General features: G+C 44.4%; 3 protein-coding genes across 3 annotated transcripts in view; 1 reads left to right on the forward strand and 2 right to left on the reverse strand.

The window, feature by feature from the left end:
- The window catches only part of rtf1 (RTF1 homolog, Paf1/RNA polymerase II complex component), a 19,184-nt gene extending 5,762 nt beyond the window's left edge, over positions 1-13,422 (reverse strand). The window contains exons 1-13 of the mRNA XM_080512958.1: positions 13,267-13,422; positions 9,498-9,608; positions 7,044-7,194; positions 5,818-6,019; positions 5,601-5,718; positions 4,589-4,700; positions 4,363-4,501; positions 3,021-3,198; positions 1,771-1,853; positions 1,595-1,682; positions 1,260-1,367; positions 349-426; positions 200-238 (exon numbers count right to left, since the gene is read on the reverse strand). Coding sequence (XP_080369084.1) covers positions 200-238; positions 349-426; positions 1,260-1,367; positions 1,595-1,682; positions 1,771-1,853; positions 3,021-3,198; positions 4,363-4,501; positions 4,589-4,700; positions 5,601-5,718; positions 5,818-6,019; positions 7,044-7,194; positions 9,498-9,608; positions 13,267-13,350 — 1,491 coding nt within the window. The 5' untranslated portion in view covers positions 13,351-13,422. The remainder of the gene's footprint in view (positions 1-199; positions 239-348; positions 427-1,259; positions 1,368-1,594; positions 1,683-1,770; positions 1,854-3,020; positions 3,199-4,362; positions 4,502-4,588; positions 4,701-5,600; positions 5,719-5,817; positions 6,020-7,043; positions 7,195-9,497; positions 9,609-13,266) is intronic.
- A 369-nt stretch (positions 13,423-13,791) lies between these two features.
- ndufaf1 (NADH:ubiquinone oxidoreductase complex assembly factor 1) lies at positions 13,792-16,873 on the forward strand. The gene is made up of 5 exons (XM_080512416.1): positions 13,792-13,957; positions 14,516-15,037; positions 15,826-16,011; positions 16,391-16,465; positions 16,541-16,873. The coding sequence occupies exons 2-5, from the start codon at positions 14,540-14,542 to the stop codon at positions 16,679-16,681; spliced, it is 900 nt and encodes a 299-aa protein (XP_080368542.1). The 5' UTR covers positions 13,792-13,957; positions 14,516-14,539; the 3' UTR covers positions 16,682-16,873.
- Positions 16,874-17,002: 129 nt separating this feature from the next.
- nusap1 (nucleolar and spindle associated protein 1) lies at positions 17,003-20,158 on the reverse strand. The gene is made up of 11 exons (XM_080512411.1): positions 20,055-20,158; positions 19,854-19,931; positions 19,603-19,773; positions 19,325-19,466; positions 19,176-19,244; positions 18,901-19,010; positions 18,625-18,770; positions 17,723-17,859; positions 17,481-17,606; positions 17,319-17,406; positions 17,003-17,242 (listed from the first exon to the last, which is right to left on the reverse strand). The coding sequence occupies exons 1-11, from the start codon at positions 20,127-20,129 to the stop codon at positions 17,161-17,163; spliced, it is 1,224 nt and encodes a 407-aa protein (XP_080368537.1). The 5' UTR covers positions 20,130-20,158; the 3' UTR covers positions 17,003-17,160.
- Between the last annotated feature and the right edge of the window lie 295 nt (positions 20,159-20,453).

Raw genomic sequence — 20,453 nt, forward strand, 5'->3', positions numbered from 1 at the left:
ACAAAACAAAATAAAATAAAATATAAAATAAAACAAAACAAAACAAAACAAAACAAAATAAAAAAAAAAATAAAAAAACGTCACCGTCTTTATTTGGGAAAGTAAATGTTTGTGCACCTGATGGCGGAGATGTTTTTAGTCCTCTGCCGGTCGAGGGCTTCCGCCCGCTCCTCCAGCTCGTTCAGCTCATCCTGATCACTTTCACTCGGTCGCCGTCTCCACTTTCTTCCGCCATGGCCTTCAGATAAACACCAAAAGGAGTGAGATGTTTTTGTCGGCACGGTGACACACACACACACACACACGCATACACACGACTCGGCACAGGAAGTGGAATAAAGCTTCTACCTTGTCTTTGAGCAGCTGCGTTTTCTTCATGGCGTAATTCGGAGGCGCTTTTCGGAATCGGTCTTTTTCTTTGACGATCTGCAGAAAGAAAAACAAAACAGGTTTCTTGTTATTGGAGTTTTATTGTGGTATTAAGCGCGATTTGTAGTTTGTAGTCTGATTTAACCTGCAGACATGATATAACGTCTTTCTTTGCAAGTCCATTTTCAAATTTCAGCAAAGATTTTTTTATTTTATTTTGTGGGAGCATTAAACAATATAATATAATTTACTTTCAGACATGCTGTACATGCATATGTGTACTTTTGCCCCTTGTAATTTATTTTACCCCCCCCACAGAATAAGAAAATCAAAAACAAACTGAACCTCAAGGGAAAGATGATGAATAACAAAAGAGCAAATGGAAAAAGAAAAGTCTATCCGGGAGTTTATAGATAAAACAGAAGTGGTACAGGACTAATTGTTCGGCCCCACAGACTATAGAGCATAGCATTCATCAGTTTTTCATTTATTTGGTGCATCTATAAATTACAACGTGAAAGTTAGTTGTCTTTCATAATTTATTTACAATAAAGACAATTCAACATATTTCAGAAGTTTTTTAAGCTTTGTTCTTTATATTTCAATTTTCATTACTCGATATGTTAAAATTGACTCTGTGAGCCTAGAACGATTTCACAGAATTAAAACTACTGAATGTGAAACAGTCTGTTAAACTTTCATCTTTTTGTTGAACGTTAAAATAAACGACAAAACCACTGATCCTCCAGTGATCATTTACTCTTTTTAACTCGCTCTGCTGTGATAAATATAATGACGACCTGCAACCTTCCAAGTTGAGTTTCTTGTTTCAGAAGCGGGATTTTTTTTAAAAACAAACAAACAAACAAACAAACAAACAAAAGTCTTACATCCTCGATGTCTTTGTCGTTAAATTTATAGTTGACGGCCTCTTTGATCGACTGCTCCTTCTTGGTGATTTCGTCGAGCGTCGGTACCTGCATGCCAGCAACTATCATCTACACACACACACACACACACACACACACACACACACACACACACACACACACACACACACACACACACACACACACACACACACACACACACACACACACACACACACACACACACACACACACACACACACACACACACACACACACACACACACCATCAACCCCCTTGTTCCCTTTCGTCAAAAGCAAGGATAGCAAACGTCTTATTTTGAAATTCCGCTCACCGCCTCTTTCCACTTCATGAATTCACTTTCTGTGAACTCCTGATTGGAAACAAACTCCAGCCTGAAGACTCGCGTGTCGCCGCCGTGCCTGGAGGGGAAGAAAAAGCTCAGGTTGGGATTCGTGCCGACGCGAATCGGAACTCGCCTGAAGCCGCCACCAGGGGGCGGTGCAGCACCTTAGTTGTAATCCCTTGTTTGTCCGTGTCGATCCAAGCTGGTAAACCTTCGCCGTTTCCACGACGTCCACGATCTCTGCAACCTGTTGACGAGGAATACGTTGACGTCAAACCACGAGGCGGTTAAAGGCAAATTAAAAGCATCACGTGACACAAGCTTATTTTTCGTGGCGACGACCAAACTGCTGAGCTTTTTTTTTTATTTTTATTATTTATTATTTATTTCATTCATTTAAAACAATGCAACAACAGCATTTTATATTAATGAAAAGGAGCAGAAAGAAGTAAAACTTACAATGTCTCCCCTTATCAACACTAAAATCATTTACAGTTCCAGTTCAGTTCATTTATTTATCGAAATAAATAAATAAGGTTGATCTGCTCCTCCGCAGTGTCGTATTTCTGTAACATTGACAATTTAGCAAGTTTCTTAAACACACCAATGGATTTAGAAGTTTTAATTTTACAATCCAGACGGTTCCACAGACCGACTCCTTCCACTGAGATGCATTTTTCCATTACGGCCGATTGAAACCTGGGTTTTGTAAAAAACCTCAGTTCATATCTACTTTTTCTCTCGGCCAATCTGTTTTGCAATTTTGCAATACTCCACTGAATCTTTAAATTTCAGTGTTTTTAGTTGTCTAAATAAAGGATCAGTATGGTCTCTGTAACCACTTCCACTAATCGCTCTTTTATGTAGAAGAAAAATTGGATTAATGTACATTTTAGATAGCTAGATAGATAGATAATTACTTTATTCATCCCCGAAGGGAAATTGTTTTGTTGCAGCAATCTGGTGCATAGGAATATTAGAAAATACGATAGAATAGAAATAAAGTAAAAAAAAAAATATCTGGGTATAAGACAAAGTAAAACACAGAACGGAACATGGGCACTTAGAAATAAACACGCGACAAAAGCAAGATAAATAAATAGTAAGGTGCAGTGGCAGAGCCATTAGAAGTAGGTATTATATAATAATAATAACAATAATACAGATAATAACAATGTGTAATAGTGTATAATAGTGTTTTACAGGCATTTCCCCACACGTCAATGCAACAGGTCAGATATGGAACAATCAATGAGTTATACAACAAAAACAAAGCATCTTATTTAGAGAATCTTTGCATCTGTGCAACACAGCTATTATTTGGGATACCTTTACTTTGACATTACTAACATGTGATTTCCACGTCAGATGTTCATCAATCATAACACCGAGGAACTTAATCTCATGAGCTCACCCTGTAAACTGGTTTGCTGCTGCTGTTGCCGATGCCTATCCGCACGAAGCAGCCGGTCACCGTCTTGGCGAAGAACGGCATGTGGCACCACCGCTCCAGCTTGTGTCTGGACAGGCGGATCCGGTTGAGCTCGTCCGGGAGCGAAACGGGCTGAGACTTCGGAGGGGTTTCCTCTTTCCTGCGGGAAGGCCACGTTAACGAGTTACAAGAAACCCGGGGGGGGGGGGGGGGGGGGGGGGGGGGGTTTCCGTCCAACGCCGTGAGGACGGCTCGTTTTCTGGCCCGTCGTTCCGCACGAGGCTTTTTTTTTAGAGGCGCGAAAACAGGTTTTGTTGAACACGGGTCCCAGAGTGGGGAAATTCTAAAACCCCGGCAAAAAAAACCCATGATCACCCAATCGTGGTCCGTGATGTCATCAGATAACGAGAACAAATCCTGCGCTCCCTGTCAATTAAGTCCCCTGGAGGGAGAACCGTGTCTCCCTGAGACAAAAGTGTCCCCCCGTGAGAAGCACAAGGCCTGTAGCTACATTTTGATGTATAATATGTTGATAAAGACGAATAAATGTGGCCGTGGCGACGAGTTAAAGACGGCAGTTTCTCTCACTCTAACCGAAATCTCTCCAATACACACCCATGTAAAACTGGAAAAAGGAGGGAAAACTTGATGACATTTGAAGGATCACAGTTTAAAATTGGTGAAAGTTTTGAAAAATCCGAGGACATATGTGAATAGAGGACAAGTGCGGCCAATTACTAAGAGTAAATTGGTCTCTAGCTGAAAATTTGGCGCCGTGATGTGGCGTGGAAAAAGTGTGTTTTTTTTTCTGTTTTGTCTCGGCTCCCATGAAAAGCGGATGGGAAATTCTTCGCCTTTTTTTACGTTTTGTTCGGAAACCGTTTGCGATATCCATAATCTGAACGGATGCACAGGATTCCCGATAATTCCGCACGTAGCGATATGCTTTTTGTGTACGTACTCGAAATGGAAACTAGTGTGTCGTCAAAGTTGTGCGGCAGAGGAAGAATAATTATATCTTTTTAAAAACGGCGCCTTCCCGGGATTGTAATAATTGTGCGACGCCTCTTAAAGAGGCAGGCACAATTAATCAGGGATTACAAGAAGCTACGTGACGCTAACAGCAGGAAGAGTGCGGCCATAGACCTATAGAACTAGAATTATATGCAAGAATGGTGAGTCACAGCGCCCCTAAAGGCCTGGCATGTGTACTACATGTTTTTTTGTGAGTTTTTTTTTGAGAAGGCCGGGGAAAAAAAAAAGATGGTTTCCCTCGCCGTGTGGATAGCACCGTTTGTGCAACGCGGCGGCCGAATGCACTCACTCGTCATCGTCGTAGGACGACGAGCGCGAGCTCCGGTCGCTCTTGACCGAGGACTTGTCGTCGTCTTCCTCCTCCTCCTCCTCGTCGTCGGAGTACACGTCGCTGGCCTTCAGCGGCAGCCGTTTGGCTAGCAGCTCGGCTGCGGGGGTGGAGACGGAGCGTCGGGTCAGTTCTACGGCGTGGCGGCGACGGCAGGGAGGTTGCGCGAGTTGCGCCGCACACCCACCTGTTTTGTTCTTCTTCTTCTCGCGCTCGGCCTTCAGCTCCTCCATGGCCTGAGACTTCTTGTCTAGCTTTTCGTCACGCTTGGATCGCCGCTCCTTGTTGTGAGACATGACCTGTGGGGGGGGGGGGGGGGGGGACATGTCGCAGTCGGTCAGAGGGCGGAGAAGACGAGGCTTTGGCTGCGTCCCAATTCCACCCCTACCCCTTTGAAATGCGCGTTCACGAAAGTCTAAGGGGTGTCCCATTTTACTAGTGCGCAAAGGCGGCGGGGTGAGGGGAAGGGCTATTCACCCTCTAAACGAAGCGTTTCCAGATGCACACTTTAAACAGAGGGGTAGGAGGACATGGTGCCGAAAGACTCGCATTTCACATCTATACTCTTCTAAAGTTCTATAAACCTGTTGTGTTCTATACTAGTAAGAACGGCAGTAGCGCTGCCGTCTACAGTATGAAGCTTCCGTGTGTCTTTGTTGGGTAGAGACCGTGTTTAAAACATTTTATTATTACACTGTAGAGTTCCAAAGTCTTCTAATATGGGTGTTTTGAAAACAAGGACCCCCGAGCAAACAAGGAAGCTCCTCCGCTTTCACATGGTGGATGAGGAAATATTTCTGAAGTCCAAATACGGCGCACAAACGTAAAGTAATCCACGTCTCCGTCTATTTCTTCACCTTGATGTGGAAACGAAGCAGCCAAGCTGCTGCAACACGTTGAATTTGCGACGGTCCTGAATATTCACGACGCTCCTGCTGGAGAATCAACTAACATCCGTGGCTCAGCTCTGCTGATGTAACGGCGCCGTGTTATGATGTCATTACTGTGAGACGGAGCGAGAGGGGGCGGGGCCGAGCAGAGCGAGAGGAGTGTCCCAAATCTAAGGGCTGGAACTTTTACCCCTTTGCCTTTGCCCTCATTTTGGAGGGGAAGGCGGAGGGCTAAGGGGTAGGTGGAGGGGTACAGAATTTAATTGGGATTGGGCCTACGATAAACTACGTAGGAAAATCCACACGTACCACTTGCGTGTCTTGAACCTGAGATAGCTTCCGTTTCTCCTGCTCCTCCTCCTGCTTCTTCTTCTTCTCCTCCTTTTCTTTCTTCTTTGCCGTCTTCAACTTCTTCTTAATTTCAAACCTTGCGTGCAAAAAAAAGACAAAGATTTACACACTGAACTCAACTCAGTCCTGAAAGACGGGGGAGGGGGGGAGTGACACGGTTTCTTTTCAGACTCACCGTCTCTTTAGCACCTCCCGCTTCTCGATTCTGTTGAAGAGCTCCTGCTCTCGCTCCTTCTCCGTCATCTGCTCCAGGCGAGCTCGGTCCTCGGCGTCGCCCATCAGGTCGTCGTCGTAGCCGTCCCTGAACACGTCGTCCTCGGACGAGTCCGAGTCGGAGCTGGAGGACGAGCTGTTGCTCTCCGAGTCCGACACCTCGCCTGGGGGTCGCGGGGGAAAAGGAGGTTTTTTTTTTTAAACACTCGTGGATTTTGGGGGAGTTTTGCTTTTAATGACGCCAAATGAAACGAGAAGCAAATTTAAAGCCATCTCTCTCTCTCTCCCTTTTTTTGTTGTTTTTAAAGACTGAATTCAGCTCCATTAAGTGAAATAGTTCCCAACCTGGCGTCCAGAATCAATATAAACAGTTGTGTTTTTTTCTTTTCTTTCAAGCTTCAGCATTTCAGATATGTGTGATGTGTATTTTTATGTCTATATATACTTTATGATTACTATCATTTATTTTCTATATATGTATAACCATAAAATATACATTTATTTAGTGAAAAACATTTATTTACAAGGAGTTTATACAGTATAAATGTGTTTGTAAACAAATTCATGAGTAAATGTGTAACTTTTCACACGTCTGTAATTAACAACAATAATTAAGTTACATATTTAATATTTTTTTCGAGAATCATTTGCAGTAGTTCCGTGATACAAACATTAAAACACTGCTTGAGCAAACTGAGCGCCATAATTAAACTATAAATGTTTGGTCACCACACGTCTTATTAGCAGATTTCATTTGCTTGAATTTGTGACAAAAACAAGCATTTTTTTTAAAAGTCGGCGCTCAGAGAAATACTCGCATTGCAGGATGAATTAGTTTAGGCTAGATTTTCTATACGAGATTTGACGAGTTGATGTCGGGAAAAAGGGGATGAATGAGTCATATAACCTCCGGCCACCGGAGGCGCTGGTGGACGGGGGTAATAAACACGAGGCAGGAAAACAAGATATAGAAAAAAAAAAAATTATAATAAAAAACCCACGGAGTAAATTCGTAAAGTGTGAAACTAACAAGGCACTAATTGCGTTTAAAAGTAAATAAATAGATAAAACACAGTTCTGAATGTGCCCATTTTAAATGAGAGCACAGATTTAAGAAAAAGTGAATTCAATAAGGAAACGTCGCCACTGAAAATGCAACTTTTGTGTAAAAACGGGAGGCTGGTTTACCCTCCTCTGGCGCGGAGCTCTCCGCTGAGCTGTCGCCATCTGAGCTGCCTGAAGCCGTGGCTTTGTGGACCTTCTTCTTCGTGGTGGTCTTCTTCTCCGACCCCTTCCCCGGCTTCACCTTCTTCTTGCCTTTGGTGCCGCCGACGGTCCACTGTGACAAAGGAGGGGGGGGGGGGGGGGGGACAGGCTCAGTCTACTGTCGCTACGCTGTAAACCAGGGGTCGGCAACCTTTAAAGGGTAACTGAAATGTTTTTCAGATTTCATCTTTAGAAAGAAGAATAAATATGCTTTCGAAAGGTATATAACATTCCCAGATAAAAGTCCGAATTCCGACCCTTTTAATTGACTTTACATGATGCAGCAGACGACGGTATATTTGCGGGCCATAAATGTGAGCCGCCTGAGCTAGACCGGATATGACGTACGAGGGGTTGTATGTCCCAGCCAAAACAACATCAGCTGATTGAAGAATGGAGGGGTTTGGCGATACAGAAGCACCTAGGAGCGATGTTAGCGAAGATTTAAGTGACGTATCGTTGGTTTTGGGCGAAGATGAAGGAGAGGAATCATCGGAGGAAGAATTAGAAGAAAATCAAGGCGTTCAACCATACATGTTTGAGCCGTGAGTACATATTGTGTGTGACCGGGTATTTACCCGTGAGTACATATTGTGCGTGACCGGGTATTTACCCGTGTGCACATATTGTGCGTGACCGGGTATTTACCCGTGTGCACATATTGTGCGTGACCGGGTATTTACCCGTGTGCACATATTGTGTGTGACCGGGTATTTACCCGTGTGCACATATTGTGTGTGACCGGGTATTTACCCTTGTGTCAGAGTGGGTGTTTTGCAAAGTTTATTGGTCTATTTGTCTTAAGTTTTAGCAGGTTTTAAAAAGACTTACTGAAGGTTGGGTTTAAAAATCCGTTAAAAAGCCGTTTAAAAATGGTGGGGACAGAACCAGGTTTCAGGATACGTTTCCTCTTCACATCAAAACCAAGTGACTCTCGGATTGCGGGTGCTGTTTCGTAACAGTCATCCGTGAAATGTTGACTGCAGAGATAGGAGGCCTCTGTTGGTGTCCAGTTGGAGCGAGTGCGCTGCACTTGTTTTGTCCATAATCTCCTCAAAGTTTGATCTTTTGGGAATTTATGGACACTTACAGACGGACTGGGCATTTGGGAACACCCAGCCGCAACACAACGCTTAGGCATGACTCTAAAAAACTGCTAAATAACGCGATAATGCAGAGCACATGTAAACAAGCCACTACGATCAGCTGTTGTGGGCGGAAGTAAATAACCCCTCATACGTCACAGCGCAAAACTACGGCAAGTTGGGAAAACTAGGTCAGATTCACAGGGCGGGAGATTTAAAGGCATTTTTAGACGTTCGGCGCTCAAGAGCAAGATAGTGGTGTGATTGTCATTGGTGTGTCATATATCATTCGAAAGGGGGAAAAATAATGCTAAATACTGGTGTATTTTAATAGAATTATTTCAGGGACCCTTTAATGCTCAAAGAGCCATTTGGTCCCGTTTCCCACTGAGCTCAACACCCAGAGAGCCGCACACATTTTATTTTGACAGTCCCACAGGAAGACCATGCCAGGACGACACGACACACAAAACCTTCACTGCTGGTTGACGACTTACAACTAATAAACTACTTACTCTAGTTTTAGAGGATTTCTTTCTTTTTTTTACCTGATTGTTTTATTCTTTTTATTTTTACTCATTCTATTTTTTGTGCTCTTGTTAGATATTTACATATGTTTACATGTTTTAATTTGATCATTTCTGCACCTTTTTTACCTTGAGCTCTTGTAAGTTTGTGTTTCCCCCTGGGGAGGAATGAAGCTCTATTCTACTCTAAACTACATGAACTAAACAACAAAAACACAATTACTACCAACACTACAAACCTAACATAACCCCCAATAATTACATTTAAAACACGACAAACAGAAACTCCCATAATGCATTGCAGCTCTCAGCTCCTTTATCGGTACACATTATTAAAATGGAAGATAAATGTGTGAGATGTGGATTGTTAGAACCATGAGTGTGATGGTGTGGCTTTAATGTCCTGTAGTTGTTGTGGAATTCACTAGAATGTTCCGTCACTCTCAACAAGTCTGGAATGAACCTCCTGGAACTGTTGGCTTTTACTGTGAAAGGTACAGGAAGCTCCCAGTTGAGCCACTGTCATGACCTGCAGCCGCAATTCTACCTTCTTCATGCCATTATTGTTGTAATGACGTTACGTCGCTGCGTCCTTCACGACCCTACATTTTACCCTACTCTTTGTAGCGGGACTGCGCTCTGGGTAGCCTTGCCTCCTTACGTCCCTCCGGGATGAACTGCAGTAGGACAGAGGCTCCAGGAGCCGCAGTGCCGACCCCTGATCTAAAAGGTTAAAACGCCCGGCGGCCCAGACGGGGACGTACCTCGTCGTCGCTGTCCGACGTCTCGGAGTCGGTGGACGCCGCCGGCTTGCTGACGGGCTCGTCCTGCTCGCCGGAGTCGACCCTCTTCCTCTTGGCCAGAGACAACAACTCCTGAGGAGGACAAACGCTCACGATGAGGAAAACGTCACCAGTGACTGTGGCTCAAGAAAAGATCAAACACTCACTTTTATTAACCTTTGATCTTTAGAATGTGAAAGGAGATGAAAACCTTTAAGGGATCATGGAAATAAGATATTTCTGGCTGTGACAGCCTCTGTACTGGGACTTTTTAATGAGTATGTATATACTTTTGGCTCTTATGAGTGACCTGGGAGTATTTCGTAGTGAATGAACAGCTTTTCCAAACTATCGTGATTCTAAAACTGGCACAAAACGAACAAATGAACCTACTTGGTGGCGTTTGTGTTTCTTTCAACTTAACAATTGATGATAATTGAGCACATTGATGACAACGACATACAACATGATACGGTTAAGCTCAATATTTGAAGTTTCATCACCCTCTCGGCAATGTATAGTACTTAGCTGCCGTCATTCAGTTACAAATTAGCTGCTTCCTAAGCTAGAATCGGACAAGATAATGCTTTTTGTCACATTTCTTCAACTGTAAAGGGAACATTAAGTTGTTTATTTACACAACATTCGAGTATTTTAACACTCTCATGCAACACAAGCAGCTACAAAGGGTTAAAGCACAGAGTTAATAGCGACCTTGAGTAAATCAATCCTGCACCAGGAGAGTTAAAGTATTAAAAAAACACCTTTGCGACGTGTCAAAAGGAAAAAAAAGTTATTTTTACATGAGTTAAAAAACTATTTTTACATAAGATGTAAAAACTTTAAAACTGTGTTTAACATATATTCATTTAAGGGGGAGATTTTGAAGCAACTCTATAAAAAACACCTGGCTCTTTACAGACAACCAGATTCTTTAAGGAAGAAACAGAGTTTTCAACAAACACTGGGAATCTTAAAAAACAGTTGAAATCTTTTAAACAATCTAGAGTTTTTTTTTCTTTTCAATTTTTGCGCCTTTTCTTTAACCCAAAGCAATGAAGTACTTTAAAAAGATGAAGAATTTGACAATTTACAGCGTCGAAATCTCCCCGCACTTTAGTAAAAATTCAGTATAATCTAGTTTCCACATCACGTAAAGAAGTGAGTACTAATAAAATACATACATCTAAAGGTATGAAAACAGTTGAGAAAATCAATTTACATGCAGTTAAGGGTGAAAAGAGAATAAAGAACTAGAAAAGGCAAAAACTACAAAGATATAAAACTGGTCAGTAGACCTCTGCTTTGCATGCACAGTGTTAATGCTCAGAATCTAATGTGAGCGCTTTATAATTGAGTTAACAACATCCATCATGTGCACTAAGAGATGTGAAAGTAAAGAGGAAAAACACCACAAGAGGTGTAAAGCAGAACTTGCATATTATCAATGCTTTCACTAGTTCTAGAAATCCTGCACAAACAGCGTTGTGTGATCTTGTTTTATTTAAAACACACAAACGGGACTCTTCTAAACAGAACTTGTTCATTCGAAAGCAGGAAAAAAAAAACCCGGATTGATCAAACCACATGTTGAATTTTTAAAACAGAGACTCGTTCTATTTAAACACATCGAAGCACACAAGAGACCTTTAGACAGAAGTCCTATTCTTTAAGTATCTCTATAGTATTAAAACAATTATGCAGGACTTTAAACAACAATTGCAACAGACACAGCATGTCAGACAGGTTAATAACTAGATAACCTTATTAGGTGAGAAATAACTCAAATGAATACACAATATTCTCAGTCACTTGATATGAGAAGAACAACAGACATGTTTGAGGTCAAATTCATTTTTTTTGGTCCATTAAAACATTTTTTTTAAATGTTTGTTCTCATCCTACGATGTCTGATGACAAAAATATGCATATATATGCTCTTTTTCCAAAGTAAAACGACTCTCGCCTCATCAGGCCAGTATATTTCTCCAACATCATTCAGACACGTTGGCAGTGTTTACAAGCCATGAAAGGAAATACATTAAAACAAGGCGATAAAGAACGGCGGGATTAATTAATAATTAAAATCTATTATTTGAAAGTCTCAGCAAATAATAGTGTCCTGAAAGCCGATATTAAAATAATGGAGTGTGTCAGTCGGTTCCACAGGTGAGGAGCGTAGGAACCAACAGCAGCTTCGCCGTGTTCCTTCAGAATGTGGGAACATTTAGTGAAATTCTTCCTGAAGACCTCAACAGGTCTGGATGCTTCTGATTCCGACAGTAAATCTGAAGCACCTCGAGTGACAAGACTCGTACCGGCAACCTGGAAGTACGGAGCCACAGGGAAACCTTCCCTCCTGTGGCAGTAAGACTCCATAACTCCTCTCGTCAACAGTGTTTGTATTTCTGCTCACTTCATTATTCTATGCTTATATTGTCACGGCTTAGTCTTGTATATTAATTTTGCCAATTTAATTTTACATTTTTTTTTAACATCTGTGCAGAGAAATGCTGTGAAGAAGAAGAAATTAAAGTTTCCTCCGGGGTAAATAAAGCAGTGGTTAGACCTGTCACGTCACTGAGATTTCAAACGCCGGCCGGGGGGGGATTTGCATGTTCTCCATGTTCCGCGTGCTTTAAACTGTTGATCACGTTCACACACACACACTAATGGAGGAAGTTCCCATGCAAGGCACTCAGGGAGCAGTGGAGGGTTCAAGTCTTGCTGAAGGTCACTTTGACATGTGGACAGGTGGAGATGGAACTCAAACCGTCAATCTCGACCCGGAGCCATCGCCGCCCCAGTATGACAGTTTCCTCCCACTGGTGTGAAAACATGTATGTGAATTAGATATTAATTGGTGACGGTGTTGTGTTTGTCCCGTGGAGGACTGGAGACATGTCCTCCTGCTGAGACTGACTAAATGTCCCCGCGCTCCTGCACAGGATGAAGCAGCACAGAGGACGGGTGAATGGATTAATAATGCATTTCCACTATATTGTATTGGGAGGTGTGGAGGTTTGCATGTTGTCATTGTGCACGTGGGTCAAGTTGATCGCTCCAAAGTGTGTGTGTGTGTGTGTGTGTGTGTGTGTGTGTGTGTCCCTGTGTTGACATGCGTCCCTCTCCAGCCGCCTTCCTTCCCCTCTCACGGGCGAAGTGGAGCTGATCGGGTGCGAGCTGCTCCTCGCAGCCTGCGCTTGTTTGACAACAAACCAAAATAGAAGTTCTGCTCTGCGCTCGTGACGTCACTCCGGCGATACGGTTGTAAAGCACGGCTAAATGCGTCTCCCCAATCCGCGGCTTCGATCTGGCAGATGCAAGCACGTCCCGTTCCATATTTGACCAGCAACACCAAAAAACACACACACACAAAAAAAAACCCAGATTCGCCCCGCGGTGCACGGCCAAGGAGCTCCACTTCTCCCGAAACCACGCAAAATGGCCCGTGGCGCGGCAAAATCCGCTGCAACAACAACAACTGCACGGTCGCTAAAGTTCAGCCGCATTCACGGAGCGTCCACTCCCGCAGAGACACTCGGGGAAAAAAAAAAAAACAACCTTCGCGACCAACGTGTGTCGGGAATGTGTGGTTTCGGGGTTGTAAATAAGGCGGGCCTCCTGCAAGCTTGTTGAAGCGAGGCCAAAATACAGCGCAGCCAGCAGCTTAGCACACATTAGCTTCAACCTCAGCGCCGCTTTGACAAGTTCACTCGGCCCGAAGCCCGCGAGAAGAGCGCCCACTCACCTGGTCTAAATTGTCGTCGCTGGCGCTGTCTTCCGAGTCGGAGTCGATCACGACCCGACCTTTCCGTTTCTTTACATTCACCATGATTAGCTGCCTCGGCTAACCCTGCTAGCTGTCCCTGTGTCGTCTGTCGGAGGCTAGCCGCTGCCGCTACCTAGCTGCTCGGCTCTGTCGTCACACGCACAAAGGCGCTACGGCGCATGCGCCGACGCCTTGCTGCCATGGTTACCGCAACCGTTGGAAGTTCCGTCCAATTCTATAAAATCTAAAATGTAAATGTGTTAACATTTTTTGAAATCAGACATAAAAATGAAAAGGAACTTAACGAATTAGGTCGTATAGGAACTAATGCAAAGATTGAGTGCTCCGTTCAGGAGAGAAATCAAAGCTGCACTCAAAGCTGCGTTCAAGATCAAACAAGTGAAGCCCTGTTGTGAACGTAGATGAGGTTGCGCAGGCTCAATGTGCAACGTTTGTGGGTGAATGTTTCTTGAACGCAGCCCCGGTGCTCGCGCTGCTGTTTCCTGTGTGGACACGGACAACCTTGGGCCAGAACACGAGTGGCTTTAATTGATATTTGTTCTTAACAACGGCTTTGTTGGGGGGATATTATGATTTTATTACATTTATAGAGAGTTCGCGCAGTCGTCTCATGTATCCGACATTAAATAACTGCTGCAGCCTTCTCAGGGTAAGTGGGAACAGATTAACCAGTGGTACTACGAGCTTTATCCAGCTTTAGCAAACCATATACACGATATGTCGAACTTTATTAGAAAGCCTTATTGTTATCATTTCAATAGAAATATATCCTGAACAGTGACTTTAAACACATAACAATACAAAAACAACAACGCGAATAGATACAAAATATATATAATAGAAATACTGGCAGTAATTTATGTAAAACACACGGACATGGAACTTTATATCATCATGCATGTATGGGAAAATAGATGTAAGCATGCATGTGGAAACTCGGATGTAATCAAATTCGTGTACGTACGTACTTGCATATTAATCAGGAGTAAATTAAAGACGAGGTTCGTGTGGCTTTATGTGGTTTATCATGACATCTCCAGCAGTGGTTTCACAGTTACCATTGTGTCTGATGACACTAAAATGCCCACGTTTATACATGCAACTAGAAAGAAAATAGCTAATAGAGCTGGTCCATAAACACATTCTCAATGAATCACTGTAACTTGAGCGTAAAAGCACTGGCTGTGTGTGTCTCCTCTCCCTGCAGTGAACCCGGTGTCCCGGCCCTGACATGTCTCTGCCACAGCTCAGCCGTCTCCCCCAGGCGAGGCTGCTGGCCTCCAGCCACCGCCAGCGGGTGCTCCCCCTCCTCTGCGTGCCCCGCAGAGCGCGGATCCAGGGCGAATACAGGCGACCCGGCCAGCCCAGAGACGACCGCTTCCCATGGCAGAAGATCTCCTTCAGCCTCTCGAAGGGCTTGGAGGGGATAAAGAAGCACCTGGGACTGTTGAAGGTGGATTTGACAGAACGCTGGGTTGGCCCCGAGGGCAAGCCCATCCTGGAGCACATGCTGGAGCAGAACAGGGCCGTCTGGCAGTTCAGGGGCCCGGAGAGCCTGAAGGAGTGGACGGCGTCGTGCGACCGCGAGATAGGAGGCCACAGCGAGGTTCGCCTCAAGCTCGGCAGGAACGACACCTGCTTCCTGTACGGGACTCTGAGTTCCGTCCCACCGAGGGACGGGGAGACGCGCTACAGCGGGTACTGCACCCTGCGCTCAAAGCAACCTCTGGTCAGTGTCCGGTCAGATCAGGAACGGCTCTGAAAGCCGAGACATTCTGGATTTTTGTCCGATTGACAATCGCCGTTACCATCCTTTAAATAACAATTGCAATGTCAGACAGGTTAATGACCAGATAACTTCTCTGACGCACTGAACTGGAGCCTTATTGGATTAGAATTAGAATTTTTTGGTCCATTAAAAAAAAAAAAATGTTGTTCCCTATGCACATATATGCTCTTTGTCATCGTTTTGCCAAAGTAAAATGACTCTCGCCTCATCAGGCCAGTATATTTCTACAGCATCATTCAGCCATGAAAGGAAATACATTAAAACAAGGCGATAAAGAAAGGCGGGATTAATTAATAGTTAAAATCTATTACTTGAAAGTCTCAGCAAATAATAGTGTTCTGAAAGCCGATATTAAAAGAATTGAGTGTGTCAGTCGGTTCCACAGACGAGCTCCTGTTACCATCCGGCCACTTTGAGATTTCTTTACCAATTTCTGTTCCCGACTACCAACTGAACATTTGCAGGTTTATATCAGAAAGTACAACACTCTCAGAGGTCGAGTGGAGTTCGGGGGAATTAAACATAAAATGCATTGTGGTCATAATGTTATGGCTGATTGGGGATTTATTTATTTTTTAAAGTTGGTTGAATAGAATCTCTTTTATATGCAAGAATCCAAGTCAGTTGTATTTTTAGATTGACGTTTCGGAGAGTTGATTTGATTTAATAGAATCTGAAACAACAGCGATAATTAAAAAAAAAACTTTTTTCTCTCCCTTCCTTCCAAGGCCTCGTTTGACAGAAAGAAACACCACGACTGGACTAACTTCAACACGCTCCACCTGCGCGTGCGCGGCGACGGCCGTCCCTGGATGGTCAACATCGCAGCGGAAACCTACTTCTCCCACCAGAAAGACGACCTGTACAGCTACTTCCTGTTCACCAGAGGGGGGCCGTACTGGCAAGACGTGAAGGTGAGAGCCGCCACGCCGGTCCTCCTGCGGCCCCGAGCGGTCGGCCTCACGTTGAGCCTTTAAAAAGCTTCTACTTTGCCCTCGTCACGTTTATTATATTACTTCATACGTTCAAAACGTCGACGCGACATTTTCTACAATCTGCGAGAAATACTTCACTTAAAAAAAAAGAAAACAATCAATTCCACTTTCCCGTAGCACCGTAGGTTTAATTTTTTTTAAAAATGTGACACTGGCGCTAAATAAAGCTTGTATGTTGAAACATGTCACCTCAGAAGGAGGCTGGTGTCAAATTACACAGCGTCAGTGCTGCAGTCGCACGAAAAGCGAGCAGCTCTATGAAAACAAAGGATGTTCAGTGTGATTTCCTCCTCCACAGATCCCCTTCTCCAAGTTCTTCCTCGCTCACAGAGGAAGGATACAAGACGACCAGCACTGCCTCTGGTTGGACAAGGTAACTTGATGAAATGGAAGAATTTTGTTTGTTTGTTTGTTTTCAAGCACATATTTATCCTGCGTTTCTCTCCAGATTAAGAGCGTCGGGTTCACGTTGGGAGACAAAGCAGACGGCCCCTTTCAGCTGGAGATCGACTACATCGGCGTGTGTAAAGATTACGCACACGCCGAGGAGTTCGCCTACGAGGTGTACAACAGGAACCCCGGAGTCTGACGACAGTCACGACCTGCAACTTTGGAAATAACCGCCGACATGCGGTCCAGAACTGATCCCCAACGTTTCCGATCCATCAAACTTTTGACGAGATTTCAGTTTTTCTAAGAACCAGATGTGTCCGGAACGAAGAAAACCTCATTTAGAATTTTTTTTCCATCACATTTAAGCTGTTTTGCCTCCAATAAAATATCCACCAGGCAATTTCTGTAGTTTTGTTTTACTTTTATTATAAATTCTGACATCAACACATTAGGGGGAAAAAAAATGCGGAATGCAATTTATTCTTAAAGAATAAAATCAGATTTTTCAAGTCGGCGTCCATTTTTTTTTTTTAAGTCAGCCTTAAAAAGCTCGAGATAAAAGAAGTCTTTAAAACAGTTTAAGAAGTTGGATGCTAAAACAACAGCACAGGACAGAACACATCACATAATGAAAAAATATATACAGGAAACGAGCTGCGGGACGTCTTCACGCCGTCACATCAGGCCTCGTCTCGCGCCGAGCAAGTTCTCCTTCTTGTTCTTGCGTCCCTCCATGAGTTTGGTTCTCCTGTCGTCTCTGGAAGAAGGAAAACCGTTGAGGAGAGACGCAGTAACAAGAGCAGTAAGCGCAGGACGCCGGCGCCTCGACTCACCTCGACTGCACTTTGTGGCTCTTGTAGGCGTCCTGACGCAGATTGGAGGGCGGCGCGGTGCTCACCTCCGCGAACGCCTTCAGTTTCCCTGCGAGGATTTAAAAGAAAGGCGATCAAAGCTCTGACCCGCCGACAATCCGAGGAGACCGTTGAGTTTCCTACCTGTGTGAGGCTTGTAGCCCAGAGGACGGGAGAGGCTGGCCTTCAGGTCGAAGCTCTGCTTCTTCTGGGTTCCCGGGGTGGTCGACACGATGCTGCTGTTGTTGCCGCCCGTGAAAAGAAACGGCTCTTTGGTAACAGAAAATTAAAAACAAATCACTTAATGAGTCTCGGGGGGGGGGGGGGGGGGGAATACGTGGCCGATTCAAGATGTTGTATCGGGAGGGAAAAAAGGGGAAACGCACTTGGAGTCTTGGTTGACGACAGGGCCGACGCCACCGCCGACCTCCGGGGGGTGCTGGAGGCCACGCAGGGCGACAGGCGAGCCGGGGTCTTGATCAGGGACCTCTTGTGCTCGTTGTTGACCGTGGCTTCTGAGAACCTGCTCACAAACACAAAACGGACGTCCTTCTAAACCTCTTTGGTTCTGCGAGTTGAAAATACATGCTCTGCCAAGACTTCGTCTCCTGGAGGATCAAACAAGTGCTTCACGTATAAACAGTGGGGTGTCGCTCTCTTGCTGTCGCTGCCCCCCGACATTCACGCCACTACTGACCTCGGCCTTTTTAAATCAAAAGCTGAAAACCTACTTTTTTAGATTGGCTTTTAACTCTGTCTAGGGCAGTGGATTTATTCTGTGTGCTCTGTTTTTATGAATCTCTGGAAGGTTTCCAACAACCTGCACAGTCAGACCTGTGTTTTATGTATTATTCTTGTATTTATTTCTTAATGTATTGTTTTTATAGCTTTGTTGTGAAGCACTTTGGGTTAGTGTAAAGGGCTATACAAAGAAAATGTGATTGATTGATTGATTGAAAGCACAATGTTACAGTAATAAAGGTGGGGATGATCATCGAGAAAACATGGAAGGAAGCGACGCTACAAATGGCATCGTGTGAACAAATGGAGATTTCTTTTACACAACACCGACTCTGAGGACGGAATCTCTGCAACACGAGGGTGAGCTTTCACTTTGTTCCAATTCCATCGCTGTAGAATCGTCCTAATAATTCACATATGGAGCAGGTAAACCGCCTGGGCTTGTGGCTGAAAAGACTGAACTGATGAAATTCACAGAGTTCCTCCACCGTTTGTGCTCGACTGGTTTAGAAACCGGAAATGTGGCGAAGACGACGGAGTGACTCACCGAACGTTGATCCTCCGAGTCGAGAGGACAGACGGTCTGAACAGAACCTCCGTCTTCTGGGCTCGTCTCTTCGGAGGAGCTTCAGCGGCCTGGTTGTTGTTGGCCGGAGCCGGACTGAACAGGCCGGGACGACCTGGATCGGCCTTCTGCAGGATACAAACCGCACAGTTTACGTTTCCCCTTCCTGCCGGTGCACTTCACGTTTCCTCCCAGACAGCTTCTCCAAACAACACGCTACTGGAGTTGACATAATATTTTTATTTCCCCAAGTCACACCTTCACTTCCTTGGGGTTCTTGCAGGTCTCCATCTGCTTGGTCCGCCGCTGGAAGAAAGAATCGATCGACTCCATCTTGTTAAACTGGGCCTCGTGGAGCTTTTTGAAGTCTGCAAAGAAAAGCCACGGTCAGTCAGAGGACACGTACCGGCTGGTGCACGTCTCAATGAAGCTCTGCTGCAAAAGTGCGACATCGGACGGGAAGGAAAACAAACCTGCATGCATACAGAAGTAAAAGAGATAACAACCAAAACAGAAATGAAAGAGAAACTTACTGGGGGTGATTGGCTTCAACGAAGTCTTGCTCTTCTGCAGCCTTGGGATTTTACCTGTCGCTGCTTTTTCTAAACAAGAAAACACGAATGACAATTTTCTTTTTTTCCCTCATAATCGTGCATAATTGTTCAATGGAACCACAACAGACCTGTCCGACTTGCCACAGGCGCTTCAGCCTGCTGCTGCTGCTTCTCACTTTCTTTTGGCTCCTCAGAAGGTTTTTGTTTGTTTGAATTAGTCTTCCTCCTCTTTGCACCAACCTTCTCAGGCTCCGGCGGCTCAGGCGCTCCCTTGAGAGGGAAGAAGTTTCAAGCATTAACCAAGCAAGCGTGCCCAAAAGGGAGCAAGAAGCCAAAAACCCACGGATGCTAAAGCTTTTTGTTGACACACGGTCTCATTGCAAACGGATGCTGTGACGTCACATACCTGTGCAGCACCTGAACGCACCACGCTGTCCACGGTAGTATCAGAGATCTTCCTCTTGGTACGGGTTCCATTCCTCCTCCGGGTGGTGACACACTCTGTGGTTGTGTTTTCAACCTGCACACTTTGTAAAGGAGCCTTTTCCTCCTCCTTCTCCTCGTTATTCTGATTATTCTGCGGAGCAACACGAGAATCAAGCTCGTGAACCGACAACATGCCACCAGAAAACCCCGAGTATTGAAGCATCACGTTACCTGATCCGGTTCCTCCTTCTTCTTCTTCTTTTCCCCGTCGTTATAATGCTGCTTTAACGCTTTAAGGAGTTTTTCGGCCTGTTCGAGAGACACAAAGAAAAGTCACGCACGTGAAGCAGCGAGTTTCGCCCAAGAATCAAACAAACAAAAAAAAAAAACAGCCGCGACAAAATGGAAAACAAAAAAGTGCAGCTTTCTTACCTTCGCGTTTGCCTTGAGTCCCAAAGCCTTCGCCAGGGCTTGCAACTCGGAATATTTCATGGATTCCATATCCATTTTTGGAGACAAAAGATATACAGGTTCACTCGTAGAAAGTGTGTGTGTGTTTTCCCCGAAAACATCCGCGACAACAACCGCTCGTGACTGTCGACCGTTAGAGACCGCTTCCAGTTTAAAAATCCTCCAGGGGGGCGTGTCCAGCTATCTGATTGGCTACTGAGATTGACAGCCAATCAGAGCGAAGACTGCAAACGTTATTCAGGTCGATTTTTTATTTTTTTATTTATTTGTCGAAGTTAATTTGAAATCATACATGAATGTAAAAAAAATATATATATATAGCATATTCTTATTAAGTAAAAAAAATAAAAAAAAATAATT

The sequence above is a fragment of the Blennius ocellaris genome (assembly GCF_963422515.1).
Source record: "Blennius ocellaris genome assembly, chromosome: 17".
NCBI lineage: Eukaryota > Metazoa > Chordata > Actinopteri > Blenniiformes > Blenniidae > Blennius > Blennius ocellaris.